The sequence below is a fragment of the Rhinoderma darwinii genome, chromosome 8 (genome assembly GCF_050947455.1).
Source record: "Rhinoderma darwinii isolate aRhiDar2 chromosome 8, aRhiDar2.hap1, whole genome shotgun sequence".
Lineage (NCBI taxonomy): Eukaryota > Metazoa > Chordata > Amphibia > Anura > Rhinodermatidae > Rhinoderma > Rhinoderma darwinii.
The window spans coordinates 9,534,298-9,552,545 of NC_134694.1; the positions used below are offsets into that span (position 1 = coordinate 9,534,298).

General features: G+C 43.9%; 1 protein-coding gene across 1 annotated transcript; it reads left to right on the top strand.

Annotated features, from left to right (window-relative positions):
- The first annotated feature begins 1,976 nt into the window (after window positions 1-1,976).
- On the top strand, window positions 1,977-17,218 carry FAM50A (family with sequence similarity 50 member A). The gene is made up of 13 exons (XM_075834155.1): window positions 1,977-2,192; window positions 3,135-3,219; window positions 4,652-4,751; window positions 5,836-5,978; window positions 6,258-6,340; window positions 7,220-7,286; window positions 7,716-7,777; window positions 8,689-8,765; window positions 9,163-9,217; window positions 9,626-9,674; window positions 10,678-10,748; window positions 11,312-11,422; window positions 17,042-17,218. The coding sequence occupies exons 1-13, from the start codon at window positions 2,082-2,084 to the stop codon at window positions 17,048-17,050; spliced, it is 1,023 nt and encodes a 340-aa protein (XP_075690270.1). The 5' UTR covers window positions 1,977-2,081; the 3' UTR covers window positions 17,051-17,218.
- The last annotated feature ends 1,030 nt before the right edge of the window (window positions 17,219-18,248 follow it).

Below are 18,248 nucleotides of genomic sequence, written 5' to 3' on the forward strand. Positions count from 1 at the left end.
CGCTTTACAAAGAAATCGGTCTTCAAACTAATACTTTTATGAAAAAAGTGTTTTTGGTTTTTTTTTTCACCTGATATGCATTAAATTTAGCAAAGAACTGTGGGGTCAAAACACTTACTATACACCTAAATAATTACGTTATGGGGTCTAGTTTTCTAAATGGGGTCGTTTATGGGGAGTTTCTATCGTTCTGGCAGCTCAAAGCTTCTCCAAAGGTACAGTGGGGCCTAAAACATTTTCAAGCAAAATATGAGTCCTGAAAGCCTCCGGGTGCTCCCTTCTTTTTGGGTCCTGCCATGTGTCCAGGCAGCGCATTAGGGCCACAATGTTGGTATTTTTGAAAACAGGAGAAACAGGGTGATAGATTTTGGGGTGTGTTTCTTCATTCTCATGGTCGCTTTACAAAGAAATTGGTCTTCAAACTGATACTTTTATGAAAAAAAGTTAATTTTTTTTTTTTTCACCTGCTATGTATTAAATTTAGCAAAAAACTGTGGGGTCAAAATACTTACTATACCCTTAGGTAAATACCTTAAAGGGTCTAGTTTTCTAAATGGGGTCATTTGTGGGGGTTTCCATCACTCTGAGACCTATGAGCCTCTGAAAACCTGGCTTGGTGCAGGAAAACAAAATGTACTTCAAAATTTATAAAATTATTATTCAATTTGTAAGTCCTCTAAATTGGTGAAAATTTATTTTATTTTTTCAAAAGTGCTGCCAAAATGGAGTAAAGAGATAGAAATATATATTTAATTAAAAAAATTGTGCAGTATGTGTGTACATATGTGACATATTGCAGTTAAAAATAGGGGAAAATGGTAATTTTTACAAAATTTCAATTTTTCTATTTTTTAATTAATTTCCGCAAATCGTATCAGTCTACTTTTACCACTAAAATAAAGTACAACATGTGACGAAAAAACAATGTCAGAATTACTTGGATATTCAAAACTTTCACAGAGTTATTCTCTGATAAAGTCAGACATACCAGATTTGACAAATCTGGCTTGGTCATTAAGGTACAAACATGCCCGGTCATTAAGGGGTTAATGTGATTAGTACAGCCGGCTATACTATTCAATACCTTACCAATCGTTTGTCTTGAGGAGAGTCTTTTGCCCTATAGACTCCTATGGAAACCTTAATGCATATATTTGTATACTTTAGTAGAAAGACTTATATGTCTGGGCCTTAGGCCTATTCCAAACAAACCCTATACAGGTCTACTGGAGGGAATATAGACCCTGGTCAGCTAAATTCTGTTTGGTAAAATTGTTTGGGGTGTGGGTTGTTGTGGGTGAAATATGTTCCCTAAAATGCACCCATATTGCCGCAGTCTGGAATTAGCCTATGGCTGGTCATTCTGCTTTCAGCTAAGCCATGGGCATTTGCTATATAATTGTCAGCTCCCAGCAAGGTGCCTACCTATATGGGTATATGACGCATGATAAGAACAGTGCCAAGTTGTACCCGTTGCTGTTAACAGCCGTTTTTCAGTTTACTAATATAGTGGAGTACTATACATAGGTGTTGGCTTCTATGTAGAGCCTAGTTTGTTTGTTTGTTTGTGTTTTCTTTTTTTATTATAATGTTATATTTTTCTGGCTAGGAAGGAAATAAAAATTAACACTTGGTGTGGAACATTTCATAGCGCCCTCTTTTACTGACACAATCTAGAACTGGACCATTAATGAACCACTTGGGACACGCGCCATTTATATCAATTATACAATTATTTACAATTATATCAGTAAATAAGAAACCATAAGATAACATGAAAGGTCTCATTTCGGAACATGACGAGGGAGGCGCATGGGCTTTCCAACTGCCGTGGAACTACAAGTCTCATTATGTCCACTAAATTTTCCTACAGCTTGAAATACAGGCATCTATAGTCTGCAGCTGGTCTACCACAAGATGGCGCTTGTAATGCAGACAAGCTAGTACAGCGCAGCTTTCCTCCTAGTGACCGGGAGTACCGTCGCTGACTGATGACGTCACCGGTTAGCAGAAGCTCCAGGCTGAAGTAGCGGTGGTTTGTTGTTGTGTTCTCCGGTGTTAGTGGCGCTCGGTATACGGACATGGCGCAATACAAGGGGGCGGCCAGCGAGGCCGGGAGAGCCATGCAGCTCATGAAGAAACGGGAGAAACAGCGGGAGCAACTGGAGCAAATGAAGCAAAAGATAGCGGAGGTAACGGCGAGACCGCCGCAACTACAACCCACAGCCCTCCAGATGTTGTGAAACTACAACACCTGTGAGGATATACTGGGAGTTGTAGTACCACAAAAGCTTTAGAGCTTGCTAACCATTTGTACAGCAATTCCACTGGGGTTTCCGGTTGTATGTAAATGTCTGCAACTTTTCCACATCTCTGCTTGCTGTCTGTGAATGGAAACATTGGGCCTTTTATTAATACTGCCTTAAAGATAGGCACTGTAAAGCTAGACCAGACTGGCACAAACTGCGCCAAATTTATGACCGTGGCGCACGCGGTGTGAGAAATTTGGCGCATCTTGCTAGACATGTATGATTAAGTTCACATCTCCATCGCAGATTCTGCTGAAAATCCCGTTATATTATGGCAGCAACCTGTCAGTGGGTTTTGTCGGGAACTGCTTGGTGTCCATCATGCAACGGACCGGTCACCATCATCATTTTTGCTGCTATGACAGAACAGAATAACGGAAATGAAAAACGGTGATGTGAATTTAGCCTTAGACGCTTTTCTCTTTCGTTTGCCATCTCTTTGTTGGCGTTCTTCCCATTTTAGTTTTCGGGTGCATTTTGCTCGGTAAATCTCCCCCGTTCTTGTTTATATTCAGAGGCTGAAAACCTGTTTTGTTCATGTACAACTGAGCTGTTTGGTCAAGATCTGGACAAGTTATCAGCCTATGGATGTAAGCTGGAATGTTTTCATTCACTGACAGCAAGCAGAGAATTTGAAAATGATAAAGAATTGAAAAACAAACTTTGTTAAAAGTTACAGAACTTTTCATGTTCATTTACATAAAACCTATTTGAGTTGTCACATGACAGGACCCATAAATACTGTGCGGGGGGGGGGCTGCGTACGTTATGGTGGGGGTGTAATGTGAAGAAAAATATTTCATTTCCACTTTTTCCATCTTACAGGAGAATGTGGTTAAAGCAAATATTAACAAGAAATTCTCTGCCCATTATGACGCCGTGGAGGCCGAGCTGAAGTCCAGCACCGTGGGTGAGTATAGACTTATGTTATGTCTGCCAGGCTGAGAACCTGTCCCGATCGTCTCCAGCTGATACACAGTAACAGTCACTGCAGACAGAAGCAGAAGGGTCTCTATATCCCGGCATTTCTGCCGATCCACGATACAGCGCGGCGATCAGTGCTTCAGTTGCCTTTACACGGAGCAATCACTGATCAAGATTGTTCGTCGCCTTACTGTTTGCATCATTGTCGTCAGCACGTTCCCTGTAAACACGGTGAGATCTGCCGCCGACAACAATGATTTTCACTGCCACATAAAAGGCGCAAATTAGCCGACAAATGAATGTTTAGCTCATTTGTCAGCTGGTTGATGGGCCGATGATCAGGAACGAGCATTCCCTTCCCCCGATCATCGGCCCGTGTCAAAGGACCTTATTTCCAGTCTTAAAAAAAATTGATGGCCTATCCTCAGGATACCGCCGATCAGCTGTTTTGAAGGGGCCGCAGTTCTTGTACGAGCGCTGCTTCCCGTTCATTCCTTATCTGCTCGTACTGTGAATCCCGGACAGACTTGTAGCGGAGGGTCACAGTATGGGAGAAGGCGATTGACAGTACGAGCAGTGACAGTAATGAAGGAAAAGCACTGGCCCCTTCAAAACAGCTGATCGGCAAGGGTGCCAATCAGCTGAAGTGGGGGTGCTGGGATTCGGACCACCACCAAAGATAATTTTTTTTAGGACTGGACAGTCCCTTTAGCTTGAAGCTCCTGGGCACCAATGCAAAATCTGTAAAATGCCCCCCACTTATGCTATTTACAATGTTTTCCTCTTAGGCGGCAGAGGAGCTGTTGGGGCCCCTCAGGAAGAAATGCCCAGATGATGCTACCACTTCTGCACCCCCTATACCTACGCCCTTTATTGCATCAGTATCAGAGCTTTGTTTAGTTACGAACCAAGAACTATGTGAGCAGGATTCAGGACAGGGCAGTATGTGGTTTTTCAGTCTCTGGATGTAAACAAGAATGTTTCCATTCATTGACAGCAAACCAGGATTTGTAGTGGGGAAGTCTGGTGACAGAATCTCTTTAATATTATCTTAATTCCCTGTCTAAAGACCCAGCCCCATGTGAGTCAAACTCCCACTATTTCCCTGCTGACGCCATCTGCTGGACAAAGGCGCTGTTTACAGCAGTATGGACAGGAAATTATTTTAATTCTGTGACTCCAGCTGCTGCAAAACTACAACTCCCAGCATGCTCTGACAGCTGGAAAGTCACTGCTCTAATCTGTAGGTTTTATTTTGGACCTCTACAAGTGAGTTGTTTATAAGCTTCTATAAAATCTCATAATCCAGCGCTTTTCAGGTTCGGATTAAAGGAACCAGCGCCTTTCATAGTTGCCGGATTAAAGGATTTTTACTGTATAGTGTCAGTGGAATTCTCTTTTTTTTTTTTCTCCTACAGGTTTGGTGACTCTTAATGACATGAAAGCCAAACAGGAGGCCCTGGTGAAAGAGAGGGAGAAGCAACTGGCCAAAAAAGAGCAGTTCAAAGACCTCCAGCTGTGAGTACGTGGGATATATTCACCTGTCCGGAATAACACGTCCTGCTACCTACAGACATGACATCATTCCGGGTAACACTGATGACGGTGAAATTCCTTTAGGCCGGGTTACCATGTAGCGTAAACGCTGCGGAATTTCCACAACGGAATTTTGTGCAGAAATTCCACAGCATTTACAGTAGCAGCAAAGTGGATGAGATTTAGTAAATCTCATGCCCACGCTGCGGGGAAAAAAACGCAGCGTAAACGTTAATAAATTGACCGGCGGTGCGGAATTTAATTCCACAGCATGTCAATTTATACTGCGTTTTTATTGATTTTTTTTGTTGCAGGTTTCCCCTATTGAATTCAATGGGGATGCAAATCCCGCAACAGAAAGCCAAGTGTTGCGACTTTTGCTGCATAATCGATTACGCCGCAAAAATCACAACTCCAGAAAAAAAAAAAAACAACATACCTACCCCGAATGCTCTCATTCTTCTTGCAGTCCGGTCTCCTGGCTTGACGTTTCATCCCATGTGACTGCTGCAGCCAATCACAGGCTGCAGGGTTACATGGCCTGCAACGTCATTGTAGGAGGCCGGACTACGAGCAGAGAAGAGGGAGGAGCTAAGTATCAACGCTTTTTTTCTTTTTCCAAGCGCTGCGGAAGGTGCAGCAGGTTCCAGGTTGGATGCGCCGTGTAGTTTTTACGCAGCGTATCCGACCTATGGGAACCCGGCCTAAATCTGGCACTTGTTTCCAGCATACCAGAATTAGGAGCCTGGGCAGAGAAAACCAATCACGAAAATCCCTCTGATTACACAAAAGTGATATAATCATTGTATTCTATGATCGTCTGATAATCCGCCACCTACCCAGTCCCATAGATGCCAGATTAAAGGAATTCTATTGTTATTGGCGCAAATGCTCAATGTTGGTTATAGGGATTCATATAATTATCTGTATAGCGCCAACATAATCCTCAGAATTGTACAGAGATTATAATCACTCCCATCAGATTCTGCTGAGTGACCTGGTGGGCTGTGGAATCCTTTGCTGTATATTACGTCATCATTCATCGTTCCTTCTCCTGTCCACATAGGAAGCTGGAGAAACAGAGGGAGCGGGAGAGGAAGAAAGAACAGAAGAGGAAAATAGCCAGCTTGTCCTTCAACGTGGATGACGATGAAGAAGACGAGGAGGAGGATGAAGATGATCTGGAGGAGGACGAGCCCGAAAAGGAAGGTAGGATCTATAAAGTACATAGGGGGAATTTATTATTGGCTTTACGTTACCTTTGCAGCGTTAAAAAGTTGCACAATAAATTCCATTATTCCAGCGTCCAGTTATCTAGAAATGTGATAATCTGTATAATATAGTTATGTATGACTGTCCGATAATCTGGAATACTTGATAATCTGGCACTTGCTGGGTCACATTGATGCCAGATTTAAGGAATCTTACTGTTATTATCTCATTCTTTATCCGTCACACAGATAATGATTTCGTCCACATTCCCATTAGTTCTAGAGCTGCCCAAGAAGAAGAAGAAGCTGGGAAAGAATCCCGATGTAGACACAAGTTTCCTGCCAGACAGAGATCGAGAGGTAAAGAAGCCGCCGGTGTATGAACATAATGGAATGTATGACTCCATCTTGTGTGAAGAGTAATGGTGACGCAACTACAAGTTATCTATGAATTTATTGACAAGCAGAGTCAAAAACCTCCATTCTTTACACTGCAGGCTGCATTCAGAACTGGTGTAAATGAAGTATGGATTTAAAACAAAAATAACAAACTTCTATGTATACTTACTTTACTGATTCCTTACTTTTCTTGGTGCATTGTGATGTGATGACGCCACCTCCTCACACCACATCTCTATGGCACTTGAAACCGTCAGCCATCCATTGGGTAATGCATCTAACGCCATATTATAACGCACCATTGAAAATAGAGTAGCAGCGGGGAAACCGTAAGAGATTGGTGTGGCAAGTATATCAAGAAGTTTGCTATTTGCAAAGTTACCAATTCATAAGACCTGGAAACCCCCTTTAAGGCCAGGGCAAAGGTGAAACGCTTACCTGGAGGTACCTGGTTGTGTAGAGATTAAGCTGTGGTACGTAGCCTAAGGCCTCATGCACACGACCGTAGTGTTGTGGACGGCCGTGATTTGCGGCTCGGACGGCTGCGTAGTGTCACCCGTGGGCCGCTCGCAAATCGCGGGCCGTGCACATGGCCATGTGCATTCATTTCTATGAGCCTGGACCGCAAAATACAGCCGTAATAAGACATGTCCTATCCTTTTGCGGTCCAGGCTCCCGGGCAATTCACGGACCGTTGAAACCACGCATGGGCCCAAAGAAATTAAAGGGACAACAATTCCCTGCAGATTTGTGGGTGAATTGCGGCCGCAAAAACACGTTGGTGTGCATGGGGCCTCAGGCATGTTACAACTGCCTCATCACCTGCTTTCCCATTATCAGGAAGAAGAAAACCGTCTTCGAGAAGAACTAAGACAGGAGTGGGAGCGCAAGCAAGAAAAGATCAAGAGTAAGTGACCTCTTACGTGGGCCGCGTAAACGAGCGCCGATCAATGAGACAGCTCGTTGATCGGCGCTCGTTTGCTCCTTTCACATGGATCTATGATCAGTAATGTGTGGGGACGAGGGCTCGTTACTACGATCGCTCATCCCTATATATTTCTATTATGACGGCAGCGCATCTCCCTGTTTACACCGTGTGCTGCCGACAACCATAATATTTCTTGCAGCATAAACGATGCAATCAGCCAATAAACAAGCTGGTTCATCGACTGATAGTTGCTCTGTTTATACAGGGCAGTGATCGGAACACGTTTTCTGTGAACGCTCGTTTTCCTGTTAATTGTAAAAGGGCCTTAAGTGTGAACTTGAAAGGTGACGTGACGTGTAGGGATTTCCATGAAGATATTAGATTCAGATTCTCCCCTCCTCTATACAGGTGAGGAAATTGAGATAACCTTCAGCTACTGGGACGGCTCTGGACACCGCAGGACAGTGAAGGTAAGCGCCCACCATCCCTGGTAATCAGACTATCTACTCTTTATTGGGGAGAATGGGTCTTACAAAAAAAACTAACAAAAACTTGAAGGGGTTGTTCGCTTTTATGTGAATTAAGCTTTCTCTTTTCAGTATCTCACCATTTCCAAGATTTCTGTTTGCTGTCAGTGAATGGGAACATTCAGAGGCTAAAAAGCCCTAGAGACCAAATCATTCTCAGCTGAGGGTTTACTAAATCCATCCTTATCAATCCTGCGATGTTAAGACGTCAGCCGCACAGTTTTGGTAGTTTTCTACAATGTATGAGTGTAGGTTAAAAATGTGTCAGTCTGGAGTCCAGAAGATGGTCTAAACTGTATACAATTGTAACAAACCCCCCAGCTATGAGAAGTTTTATATCAGTAAAGGTTTTCATCTCTGGAATGTAAATAGTAGTGTTACCGTTCACTGCCAGCAAGCAGAGACGTTAAGAATGGTGAGCAATTTAGACGGAAAGTATATTATATAATTGCAGAAGTTTTCACTATACGACGATCAAAGTGTAATTAAACTTTTAAAATGTTTACATATCTGTAGTTTTGATCAGTAAGGGTCCAAGCACTGAGACCCCCACCGATCGCTAAAACAAAGCCGCAGGATTCCTCAGGTGATCGCTGCGCTGCTCACTTTCTGATTGGCTTTCCTCTGAGTGGTGTACGGATAGAAAGTCTATGAGTCTGTACGCCACTCGCTTGGCTTTCAGAGGAAAGCCAATCAGAAATGTAGTGGCACAGCGCTCATCCCATCGGTGGGGGTCTCCGTGCTCGGACCCCCACCGATCAAAACTTCTGACATGTCAAGTTTTTTAAAAGTTTAGTTACACTGTGAGCTTTATTGACTCTTTGCATGTCTAAACTATTTCTTCATGTTTGTAGATGAAGAAAGGGAACACCATACAACAATTCCTGCAGAAAGCCTTGGAGATTCTGCGTAAGGACTTCAGTGAGCTCAGGTGAGCACTGACGGATCGACTGACATTGCCTTGCAGGTTGCTGTTTACGGAACCCTGTATTTTGTGTACGGACGAGTAGAGACAGGCCGTCCTAAAACAGCCTCAATCTACTGACTGACAGAGAAGGTGCATGGATTTTGACTTCTCCATTGCCAGAATATGGCGGGTTGGAGAGATTCCAATAATCCGGCAGTTCTATAATATGGAAGTCTATGTTCACCAGCAGTCTGAATAGTTTAATATGACTGACTGTAAAGAGTTTCTACTTCCCTGATGTAAAGCTCTAGTTTCCTGTAGACCAGTGCTCTCTGGGAAACTACAACTCCCAGCACTCCCCGACAGCCGCAGGTTGTAGACGATTGAATAACGTTTTGTTTCTGGTTGGTAAATCCTACAGGTCGGCAGGCGTGGAGCAGCTTATGTACATTAAAGAAGATCTGATCATCCCACACGTGAGTATATTCTATGCTTTTAATCTGTGGTTCCTTCATTGTGGACACATCTTGTACGGCTCTGTACGTTACAAGCAAATGACCTTGACGTTACAAGCACATGACCTTGAGATCCGACCAACTCCGATCCCATAAAAAGCCCCACAACACGAGTGTCATTATACCGTCCATTCCCAATGTTACATAAATATAAGAGGAAATGAAAGTGTCTTTCTGCTTGTACCTACCGTGTTTAATATGTACAGCCATCGATTGGCTTAGCAGGATTTATTAACCCTTTTACTTCCGGTATGCAGAGGCCAAGGGGCTTCTCATAGACGTTAGCAATGCTGCACGTACCGTCTTCGCTCCAGGCCGACTACACCATCCAGACCTCCTGTTTACGTCTCTCTTTTCTTTACCCACCAGCATCACAGTTTTTATGATTTTATTGTGACGAAGGCCAGAGGTAAAAGTGGTAAGTAATGAATATAATCTGTGTGACTATCATCTCTTACTAGGGGACCCGAATTATAACACCTGCAGAAACCTGAGTGGCAGAATGTAAAAGCCTTCACGTCTCACAATAGAAGCTGCTACAGTCATAAAAATGCGATATTAAAAGACGAAACTTTGACACATTAAATCAACCCCCACTTTCTTTTAAGAAAAGAGTAATCCAGTTATGTCTTCCATCTTGAATGTGGAAATCACTATCTGCCGGCAGTAGTCCCATGATTTCTTCCCCATTATATAGGGAGATGTGGTGTCAGAAGCTATAGTTATATACATAATTCCAAATTGGGAGCAGGTAACTGGAAAATCACAGATGCCAGACTGAAGGCACAGGAGAGGCTGCATGCTGTACTCTGTGCAGCAGCATGCATGTCACAGGCAATAAACATACTCCGCAGGAAGGGTCAGCCTGACATCATCCACAGCAAGTCGTGTGGAGAAAATTACTAGACATTTATATCATATTAAAGTTATTCATGGCTTATCCCTTGGATAGGCCATCGATATTAGATCATTGTGCGTCTGACTCTCAGCACCCACGCCGATCAGCTATTTGAAGGAGCCGCGCTGCTCATAGGAGCGCTGCAGCCTCTTCATAGTTGACATCGGGTCTCAGGCTGCTTGTACTTGCACACACTGTTAACTTGGTAGCGCCTATGCATAATACTGCAATATTCAAGCACATATAGGAAAGTGTGAACACATGGGAGACCTGGGCAATCATTATTGAGCCTAGCAATCAATCCGATTCCAGCAACCTAGTTTATTGCTGTGCCCATTTCCTCCTCTTGTTTCCTGAGGCCTTTGTGAATGATGTTATAGTACCCCCCCCCCCCCCCTTGTGTGTCCACAGTGTCTATCGTCCCAGTATTTCCTTATCAAGCATTTCCTTAATACTACATTATTATATTTAGTATTTCTTTATCACGGCCAATTATAATTTGGTGTATTCCATTTGGTCCCAGGGCCGCTGTTTAACTTTGACGTGCACGAAGATGTCCGTCTGTTGAGTGATGCCACAGTGGAGAAAGACGAGGTAGGAGCCGGTGTACTTAAAGAGGACCTGTCACTGGGTCATATAAGTTGAACTGGGTAACTGACCGGAATAGCGCGGTCTCCCTGATTCCAGCGCTGCTTTTTGTTTTTACAAACTATTGTGTTGGGTCCCTATATGCCAATTTGCTCTAGTTAGCCAACGGGGTGGAGCTAGCTTCCCTGCCTCTGATATTGACCAATCAGCGCGAGGCAGCTTGAGGGTAGTTCACGCCCTGTTGGCTAACTACAGAAAATTATCATAGAGGGAGCCAACACAACAGTGGGCCGTATCTCTGGAAAGGGGGGGGGGGGGGTGCTTGGTTTTCCCGGTCCCTCTTTATCACATTGTTTTTCTGTTCTTGTATTCCATCACTTCTTTACTTTTCCTGTGTATCTCTAGTTTGCTCTGCTTCACCTTCCACCACTATCTGCATTGAGACGCATTGTTGTATTGTTGGTTTACATCTATATGGACTGTAGGGTCAGATGACACCCTGATCATTTGGAACAATGTTATCCATTTACTTCACATATGTTAACTCCGCTGTTGTTTTCTCCTTTCAGTCTCATGCCGGGAAGGTTGTTCTTCGTAGCTGGTATGAGAAAAACAAACACATCTTTCCAGCAAGCAGGTGGGAGCCCTATGATCCAGAGAAGAAGTGGGATAAGTACACAGTAAGTACAGTGACTATTTCACTAGGGTCTCTGCCAGCGCAATCATTGTATAATGAAAAGTTCTGCACGTTTCTAACTTTGTGTTCTACTTCTTCATCACTTTTAAGATTGTTGTCAGTGAAGAGAAACATTCATTGTCCACATCCTGTTCAGTTGACACAGATGCAGAGAGAGGGAGCGAGCCCTGATACATTGTAACTGTGAGCTGGACATGGCCAGGGCAGGTTTTCTGCGTCTGGATGTAAATAACAAGGTTTCCATTCACTGACAGGAAGCAGAGGTTTTGATAACGAAAAAATTGAACCGCAAAGAATATTACAAAGTTTCAGAACTTTTTATTATATAGTGATTATTGCATAAAACCATAGACCCCATTATGACAGATCTATAAGGTGTCTGCACGTTAGGGGGGTTCTTCTATTTGGACAATCCCTACTTTTTAGAAGGGTCCTTTGACAATAAGCTAATCACAAGGTGTCCCCCGGCTTGGGACCCCCCAGCGATTAGCTGTAATATATGGAGAAATATTGCAGTAAAGGTTCAATTTCCCTGCAGTGCCACAATAGGGGACATTAAAGGGGTTGTCCGAGATAAATTTTTATTTAAAAGTTAAACACACAATACACACATTAAATATTCCCCAATATACTTACCTGTGTAATCTTGCTTCTGTTCTCCGTTCTGGCAGCTCTTTTCTTCCGATCACCTGTCTTCTGACGTCACGTTTTCTTCCTCCTCCACTGTCGTGTCGTGTCCCGATCACATGGTCTCGCCCCAGCGAGACCTCGGATGGGACACGACACGTCACTGGAGACGTGTCGTTTCTGCGGGTGCCCGCCCAGCCTATGCAGCTTTTTTTCACTGTGAGCGCGCCTATGCGTGTTCACAGTGAAAAAAGTGAAGAGGGACGGCACCTGCGGGAATGTCGGGTCTCCGGCTGTCAGTGACTGCCGGGGACCCGGAGGAGAAGATAGAAGCAGCTTTCGCTGCTTCTGTCTTCTCCGATGTCTTTTTACACAGCGTTCAATGAACGCTGTGTATAGGAATAGAGACAGCAGCAGCGGCGCTGTCTCTATTCCTCCCGGTGATCATGTGACTGGTCACATGATCACCGGGTACCGTTAGTGGCAGGCTGCTGCTGGGTCTAATCAGACCCAGCACAGCCCTATTAGTGACAATCGTCACTATGAGAGGGCTGATTTCCCCTGTAACTGGGGCTGCTGTGCAACTCCAGTTACAGTGGAAAAGATGGTGTAAAAAAAAAAGAAAAAAAATATATAATGTTCCCCAAAGGTCTTTTTTGACCTTTGAGGGACAGACAATAATAATAAAAAAATTGTAAAGTACAAAAAAAAATTAAATAATAAATACACATAAAATACCCACCCCAAAAAAATACCGTTCCCCCTGTCAATCATTGTTGTAACGCTAGCGCTGACCCAATTACCCTAATATAGACATGTAATATATAGAAATTTACGGTAGACAATGACGATCACAAATAAAAGGTCTATTTTAGGGTAAAACTATGTTATTACCAAAAAAAATAGCTGAAACGTAAAAAAGCTTATTTTTTTTACTATTATTTTCAAACTTTATGAATGAAAATTCTAAAATGGCAAAAAAGGTGTGTATAAAAACGATAAAAAAATAAACCTGCATTGTCTACGGAAAAAACGCCGCGAAAATAACGTCGTTAGCGCAACAAATAAAAAAGTTATAGCCATTTAACGAACACGTGCTAAAAATGGCTAAACGGTGCCCCGTCCTGAACTAGATAAGATCTTCTGGGGTCCTGTATCTAAGCCTACATTGTTAGGCTTAGATACAGGGTCTAACAAACAGTGTCACACATGGAGCTTGTATCTAAGCCTAACACAATGTAGGCTTAGATACAGGACCCCAGATGACATTCTTTTTATTCCTGTATAAGGGTATGTTCACACGGCCTATTTACGGACGTAATTCGGGCGTATTAACCCCCGAATTACGTCCGAAATTACGGCTTGAAATCGTTGGCAAACATCTGCCCATTGAAAGCAATGGGCTGATGTTTGTCTGTTCACACGAGGCGTATATTTACGCGTCGCTGTCAAAAGACGGCGCGTAAATAGACGCCCGCGCCAAAGAAGTGTCATGTCACTTCTTCAGACGTAAATGGAGCCGTTTTCCATGGACTACATGGAAAACCAGCTACAGTTACGTCCGTAATGGACGCGGCGTTCAAGCGCCTGCACATGCCGTTACGGCTGAAACGACAGGGCTGTTTTCTCCTGAAAACAGCCCCGTAATTTCGGCCGTTATGGACGCTGCCGTGTGAACATACCCTAAGATTAGTGTTTTGGGGCCCTGTATCTAAGCCTAACATGTGGTATTCTTAGATACATGGCCCATGTGTGACACTGTCTGCTTGGGTAATGTTACTAAGGCTACCTTGTGGTAGGCTTAGATACATGGTCTAACAGTATCACACATGAGCAGTGTATCTAAGCATCCCTCTTTTTTTTTTTTTTCTTAGTTATTAGGTGTTTTTTACAGGTTGGGTCCTTGGTACTACATCAAGTTCAAGGACTACTTCAATGACACCTTTTTTATTTTTAATAAAATCGTTAACCAGTGTTGTGTGTGTTATTTTATTACAATATTTTTTCTATGTCCTTCTCATTTATTTAAAAATGTATTACTAGTGCATTATTAATGGCCACTGTCTAACAGCGTCCATTAGTAAGGCTTCATGCACACTAGCGTGTGTATTTTCCGCGCGTGAAAAACTTGCGTCAATCCCATCCGTGTTTTTGCGTTAGGGCGGATTAACACGATTGTGCTATACGTCCGTGCAACCCACGTGGTATTCACGCGGGTCGCACAGACCTATGCAAGTCTATGGGGCAGTGCAGACAGTCCGTGAGTTTTACGCAGCGTGAGTCCGCTGCGTAAACTCGCGACATGTTCTATATTTCTGCGTTTTTCGAGCATCACGCACCCATTGAAGTCAATAGGTGCGTGAAAATCAGGCGCATCCCATGGAAGCACTTCCGTGGGACGAGCGTGATTCGCGCAGCAGCAGTAAAATAATGAATGTAAACAGAAAAGCACCACGTGCTACAAACATCCAGAGTGTCATAATGATGGCGGCTGCGCGAAAACCGCAGCCGCGCATCCGTATGAACATGACACGGAGCTGTCAAGTGCATTTTGCGCACGCAAAACGCCACCGTATTTGTGTGCGCAAAATGCACACGCTCGTGTAAATCCGCCCTTATGCATCAGTGTGCTTTTCGATTGTCATGTGTTATTCACGCACTCACAAAGCCAGCCCATTTTTACCTTCTTTTTTACAACAAATTGCTGTGTAAATCACGCACCAAACACGTGTGTGCTGTTTGTGGTTTTCACGCATGCATTGACTTCAATGTGAGTGTAGGTGCATGATAACGCACCAATAGAGGACATGCAGTATGTTTCACGCAGCGGACTCTCGCTGCGTGAAAAGTCACACATGTGTCAACGGCCCCATTGAAATAAATGGGTTGCGTGTGTTGTGCGTTTTTTCAAAGCACAGCACACAGACTTGATTCACGCTAGTGTAAATCGCGCATAAGGCCCAATTCACACCACGTCGAAACCACGCACAGCACACACGACCCATTTATTTCAATGGGGCCGTTTTCACGCAGCGAGAGTCCGCTGCGTGAAACATACTGCATGTCCTCTATTGGTGCGTTATCATGCACCTACACTCAAGTAGATGCATGCGTACAAGCGTGTTTGGTGCGTGATTTATGCTGCAATTTGTTGTAACAAGCATTAAAATCGAGCATTAAAACTGCCTTGCGGGAAAAAGAAGCGACATGCTCCATCTTTGGGCGTTTACGCCTCTGACCTCCCATTGACTTCAATGGGAGGCAGAGAAAGCGTATTTCGCGTTGTTTTATGCCTGCGGCGCTCAATTGCCGCGGGCGAAAAACGCCACGGAAAACAACGCAAAAAACGCAGCAAAAAAAGCCACAAACAATGCCGCAAAAAACAGACGCAAAAAAAAAACGCCGAAAAGGCTACGATAAATGCCGCGAAAAACATCACAAATAAAGCCGCGAACAAAGAGGCAAAGAACGCCACGAAAAACGACAGGGAAAACGACACGAAAGACGCAATGAAAAACGCAGAAAAAAAACCGCAAAAAACGACGCAAAAAAGGCTACGATAAACGCCACGGAAAAAGCTGCGAAAAACATAGCGGAAAAAGACGCGAGAAACGCCGCAGAACGCAGCGAAAATCAACTGGGAAAACGCCACGAAAGACGCAACGAAAAACGCAGCAAAAATAGGCGCAAACAACGACGCAAAAAAAGAAATGATAAACGACGTGAAAAAGGCTACGATAAACGCAATGGAAAACACAGCAAAAAACATCGCAAAAAAAGACGCAAACAAACAAGCAAAAAACGCCAAGATAAACGAAGCGAAAAACGCCCCGAACAAAGCGGCACACAAATACGCAAACAGCGCACAAAAAACGGGTAAAAACGACGCAAAAATCAACGTGCAGGGAGAGGTAAATCTGCCGCAAACTTCAAGACGGAATTTTGAGGCAGATATTCTTCCTGCAAAAAAACTCTGTGTGAACATGGCCTTAGTGGAGAGAGACATGAGATAGAGGAGGGTGGACGAGGGTGAGGGGAGACACGAAGAGGTTTATAGACCTGAAAAGAGAAAGAAAACAAATGTGAAAAACATAATGGGGGGAGAACGGTCACCGTCCTTCAAGAATGTCAGCAAGAAGACAAGTGCAGTGAAGGAGGTCAGCGGGAGGAGCAAGGACAGCTCACGTGAACTCTTGGAAGGTACGTGCACGCTCATTGCAGCCTGCAAGGAGCGTGCACGGGAAAAAAGTTTCATAACAAGGAAAGATCAACAAACCAGAGCTGAACTGCATGTAAACAAACCGTGCTAAATTCAAAGAAGAAATGTGCGAAGTAGAATTTTTTTAAAAAATAATGCTTTATTTAGGTTGTCTGTATAAGGGGTAATGTATGACAGAGTTTTTGAAAAAATGTTGGTATCTCGGACAACCCCTTTAAGTATTACACATTTCTCATTCATATCAATGGGTTGTCTGTGTAATGCAGGACAGGACAGGTCAGGTCCTCCAGAGAGAGAGACTCTCTTTGTATGTCAGAATCCCCTAACTTGGTATATGACAATGGGTTTTCTAAAGTGAACAACCCCTTTAAGTGGATGTGACCGCAAATTCATGAGAGACCATCATCGGGCTGACAGACCTGTTGACGATCTCATAACCACTTATAACAAATCTATTGTCTAATTAAAGGGGTTTTCCAAGATTAGAAAAAAGGTTCTACTCTTTAAAGAAACAGCGCCCCTCTTTTCCATGGACTGAATCTGATATTGCAGCTTCACTTAAATGGGGCTAAGCTGCAATACCAGACACAGCCCCTAGACGAGTGGCGCTGTTTCTGTAAAAAAGATCAGAACCTTCTTTGTCCCGGACAACCCCTATAATAATCGGACACAGATGACCATCATGTAGACTGTGATCCAGGTTTACATTGTGGACTTGTTAGACGCTCACATTCTTCTCTCTTTACCGTCCCACAGATCCGGTGATCGCACTTGTGGGTGACCCGTCCTATTCCTCCTCAACCCTACATCTAAGAAGCATCCTGATTGGACAGAAGTGTTGTTTTATGGGATCATGTACATATTGTTGTAATTACTGTGCTGTTTTTTTATGTGTGTACTGGGCACAGAATAAATACATTGCTGTGTTCTCTACCCTGCCTCCTGTTTTGTCCGTACTTCACATTTGCCGGTTTCTTGTATATCCTCTGAGAGATTCCATTCGTGAAATTCTACAGCGACGCGTTTTAAACGGTATGTCCATTATATATAGATATAATTTCACATTCTTTATAGTGATCCTGAGTCCAGCATGTGCTATAGCCTATTCTCTATCTCAACTGCATTAAAAGGGCTGTCTGGTCATGGGGCGGTTTGTCATAAAGAGGACCTATCCTGTGGATAGGTCATCAGTATGTGATCGGTGGGGCTCCGACACCTGGACCCCGCACCGATCAGCTGTTCCGGCTGCCGGAATCTATTCAGGGGTCGGTGCTGGAAGCAGAAGGCTCTGTACACTGTATAGCGGCCGTGCTGCAGTGAATAGGAGCAGAGCTGCGGTAACCCAGCACAGCCGCCATACAGTCTACGGAGCCTTCTGCTTCCGGCACTGACCCCTGCATAGCTTCCGCCTGCCTCTGGACGCAGAAACAGCTGATCGGTGCGGGGTCTGGACCCCCACCAACCATATATTAATGTTATCCTCTGGATAGGTCATCAGTGTGGCAAGCCGCCCCATGACCAGACAACTCCTTGACAATTTCATGGGTCGCTGGACTGAAATCTCCCAGCATTCCCTGCTTGTTCAGTGTCTTCACAGAATCTTTTGTGGTGATTTGCATTCTGGAATGTGTCATCTTTACACCCCGTACTGTACGGTCATCTGATGAAGGAAACACTAACTGACCCTGCATTATAGGAGCTCAGCTAAGCTGTAAGGCCCTGTTCACACAGTGTCGGAAAACGTGCCAAAAAACGTCAGAATACCTCCCATTGATTTCAATGGGAGGCGGAGGCGTTTTTTTTCCCACGAGCGGAAAAAACGCTCGCGAGTAAAAGAAGCGACAAGCCCTATCTTCGGGCTTTACGTCCCTGACCTCCCATTGACATCAATGGGAGGCAGAGAAAGCGTATTTCGCGGCGTTTCAATGGGCGCGAGTGAAAAACGCCATGAAAAACGCGGCAA

Coding starts and splice junctions, on each gene's coding strand:
- FAM50A (XM_075834155.1), top strand. CDS start 2,082: ATGGCGCAATACAAGGGGGCGGCCAGCGAGGCCGGGAGAGCCATGCAG. Junction 2,193..3,134: donor TGAAGCAAAAGATAGCGGAG/GTAACGGCGAGA, acceptor TCCATCTTACAG/GAGAATGTGGTTAAAGCAAA. Junction 3,220..4,651: donor GCTGAAGTCCAGCACCGTGG/GTGAGTATAGAC, acceptor TTTCTCCTACAG/GTTTGGTGACTCTTAATGAC.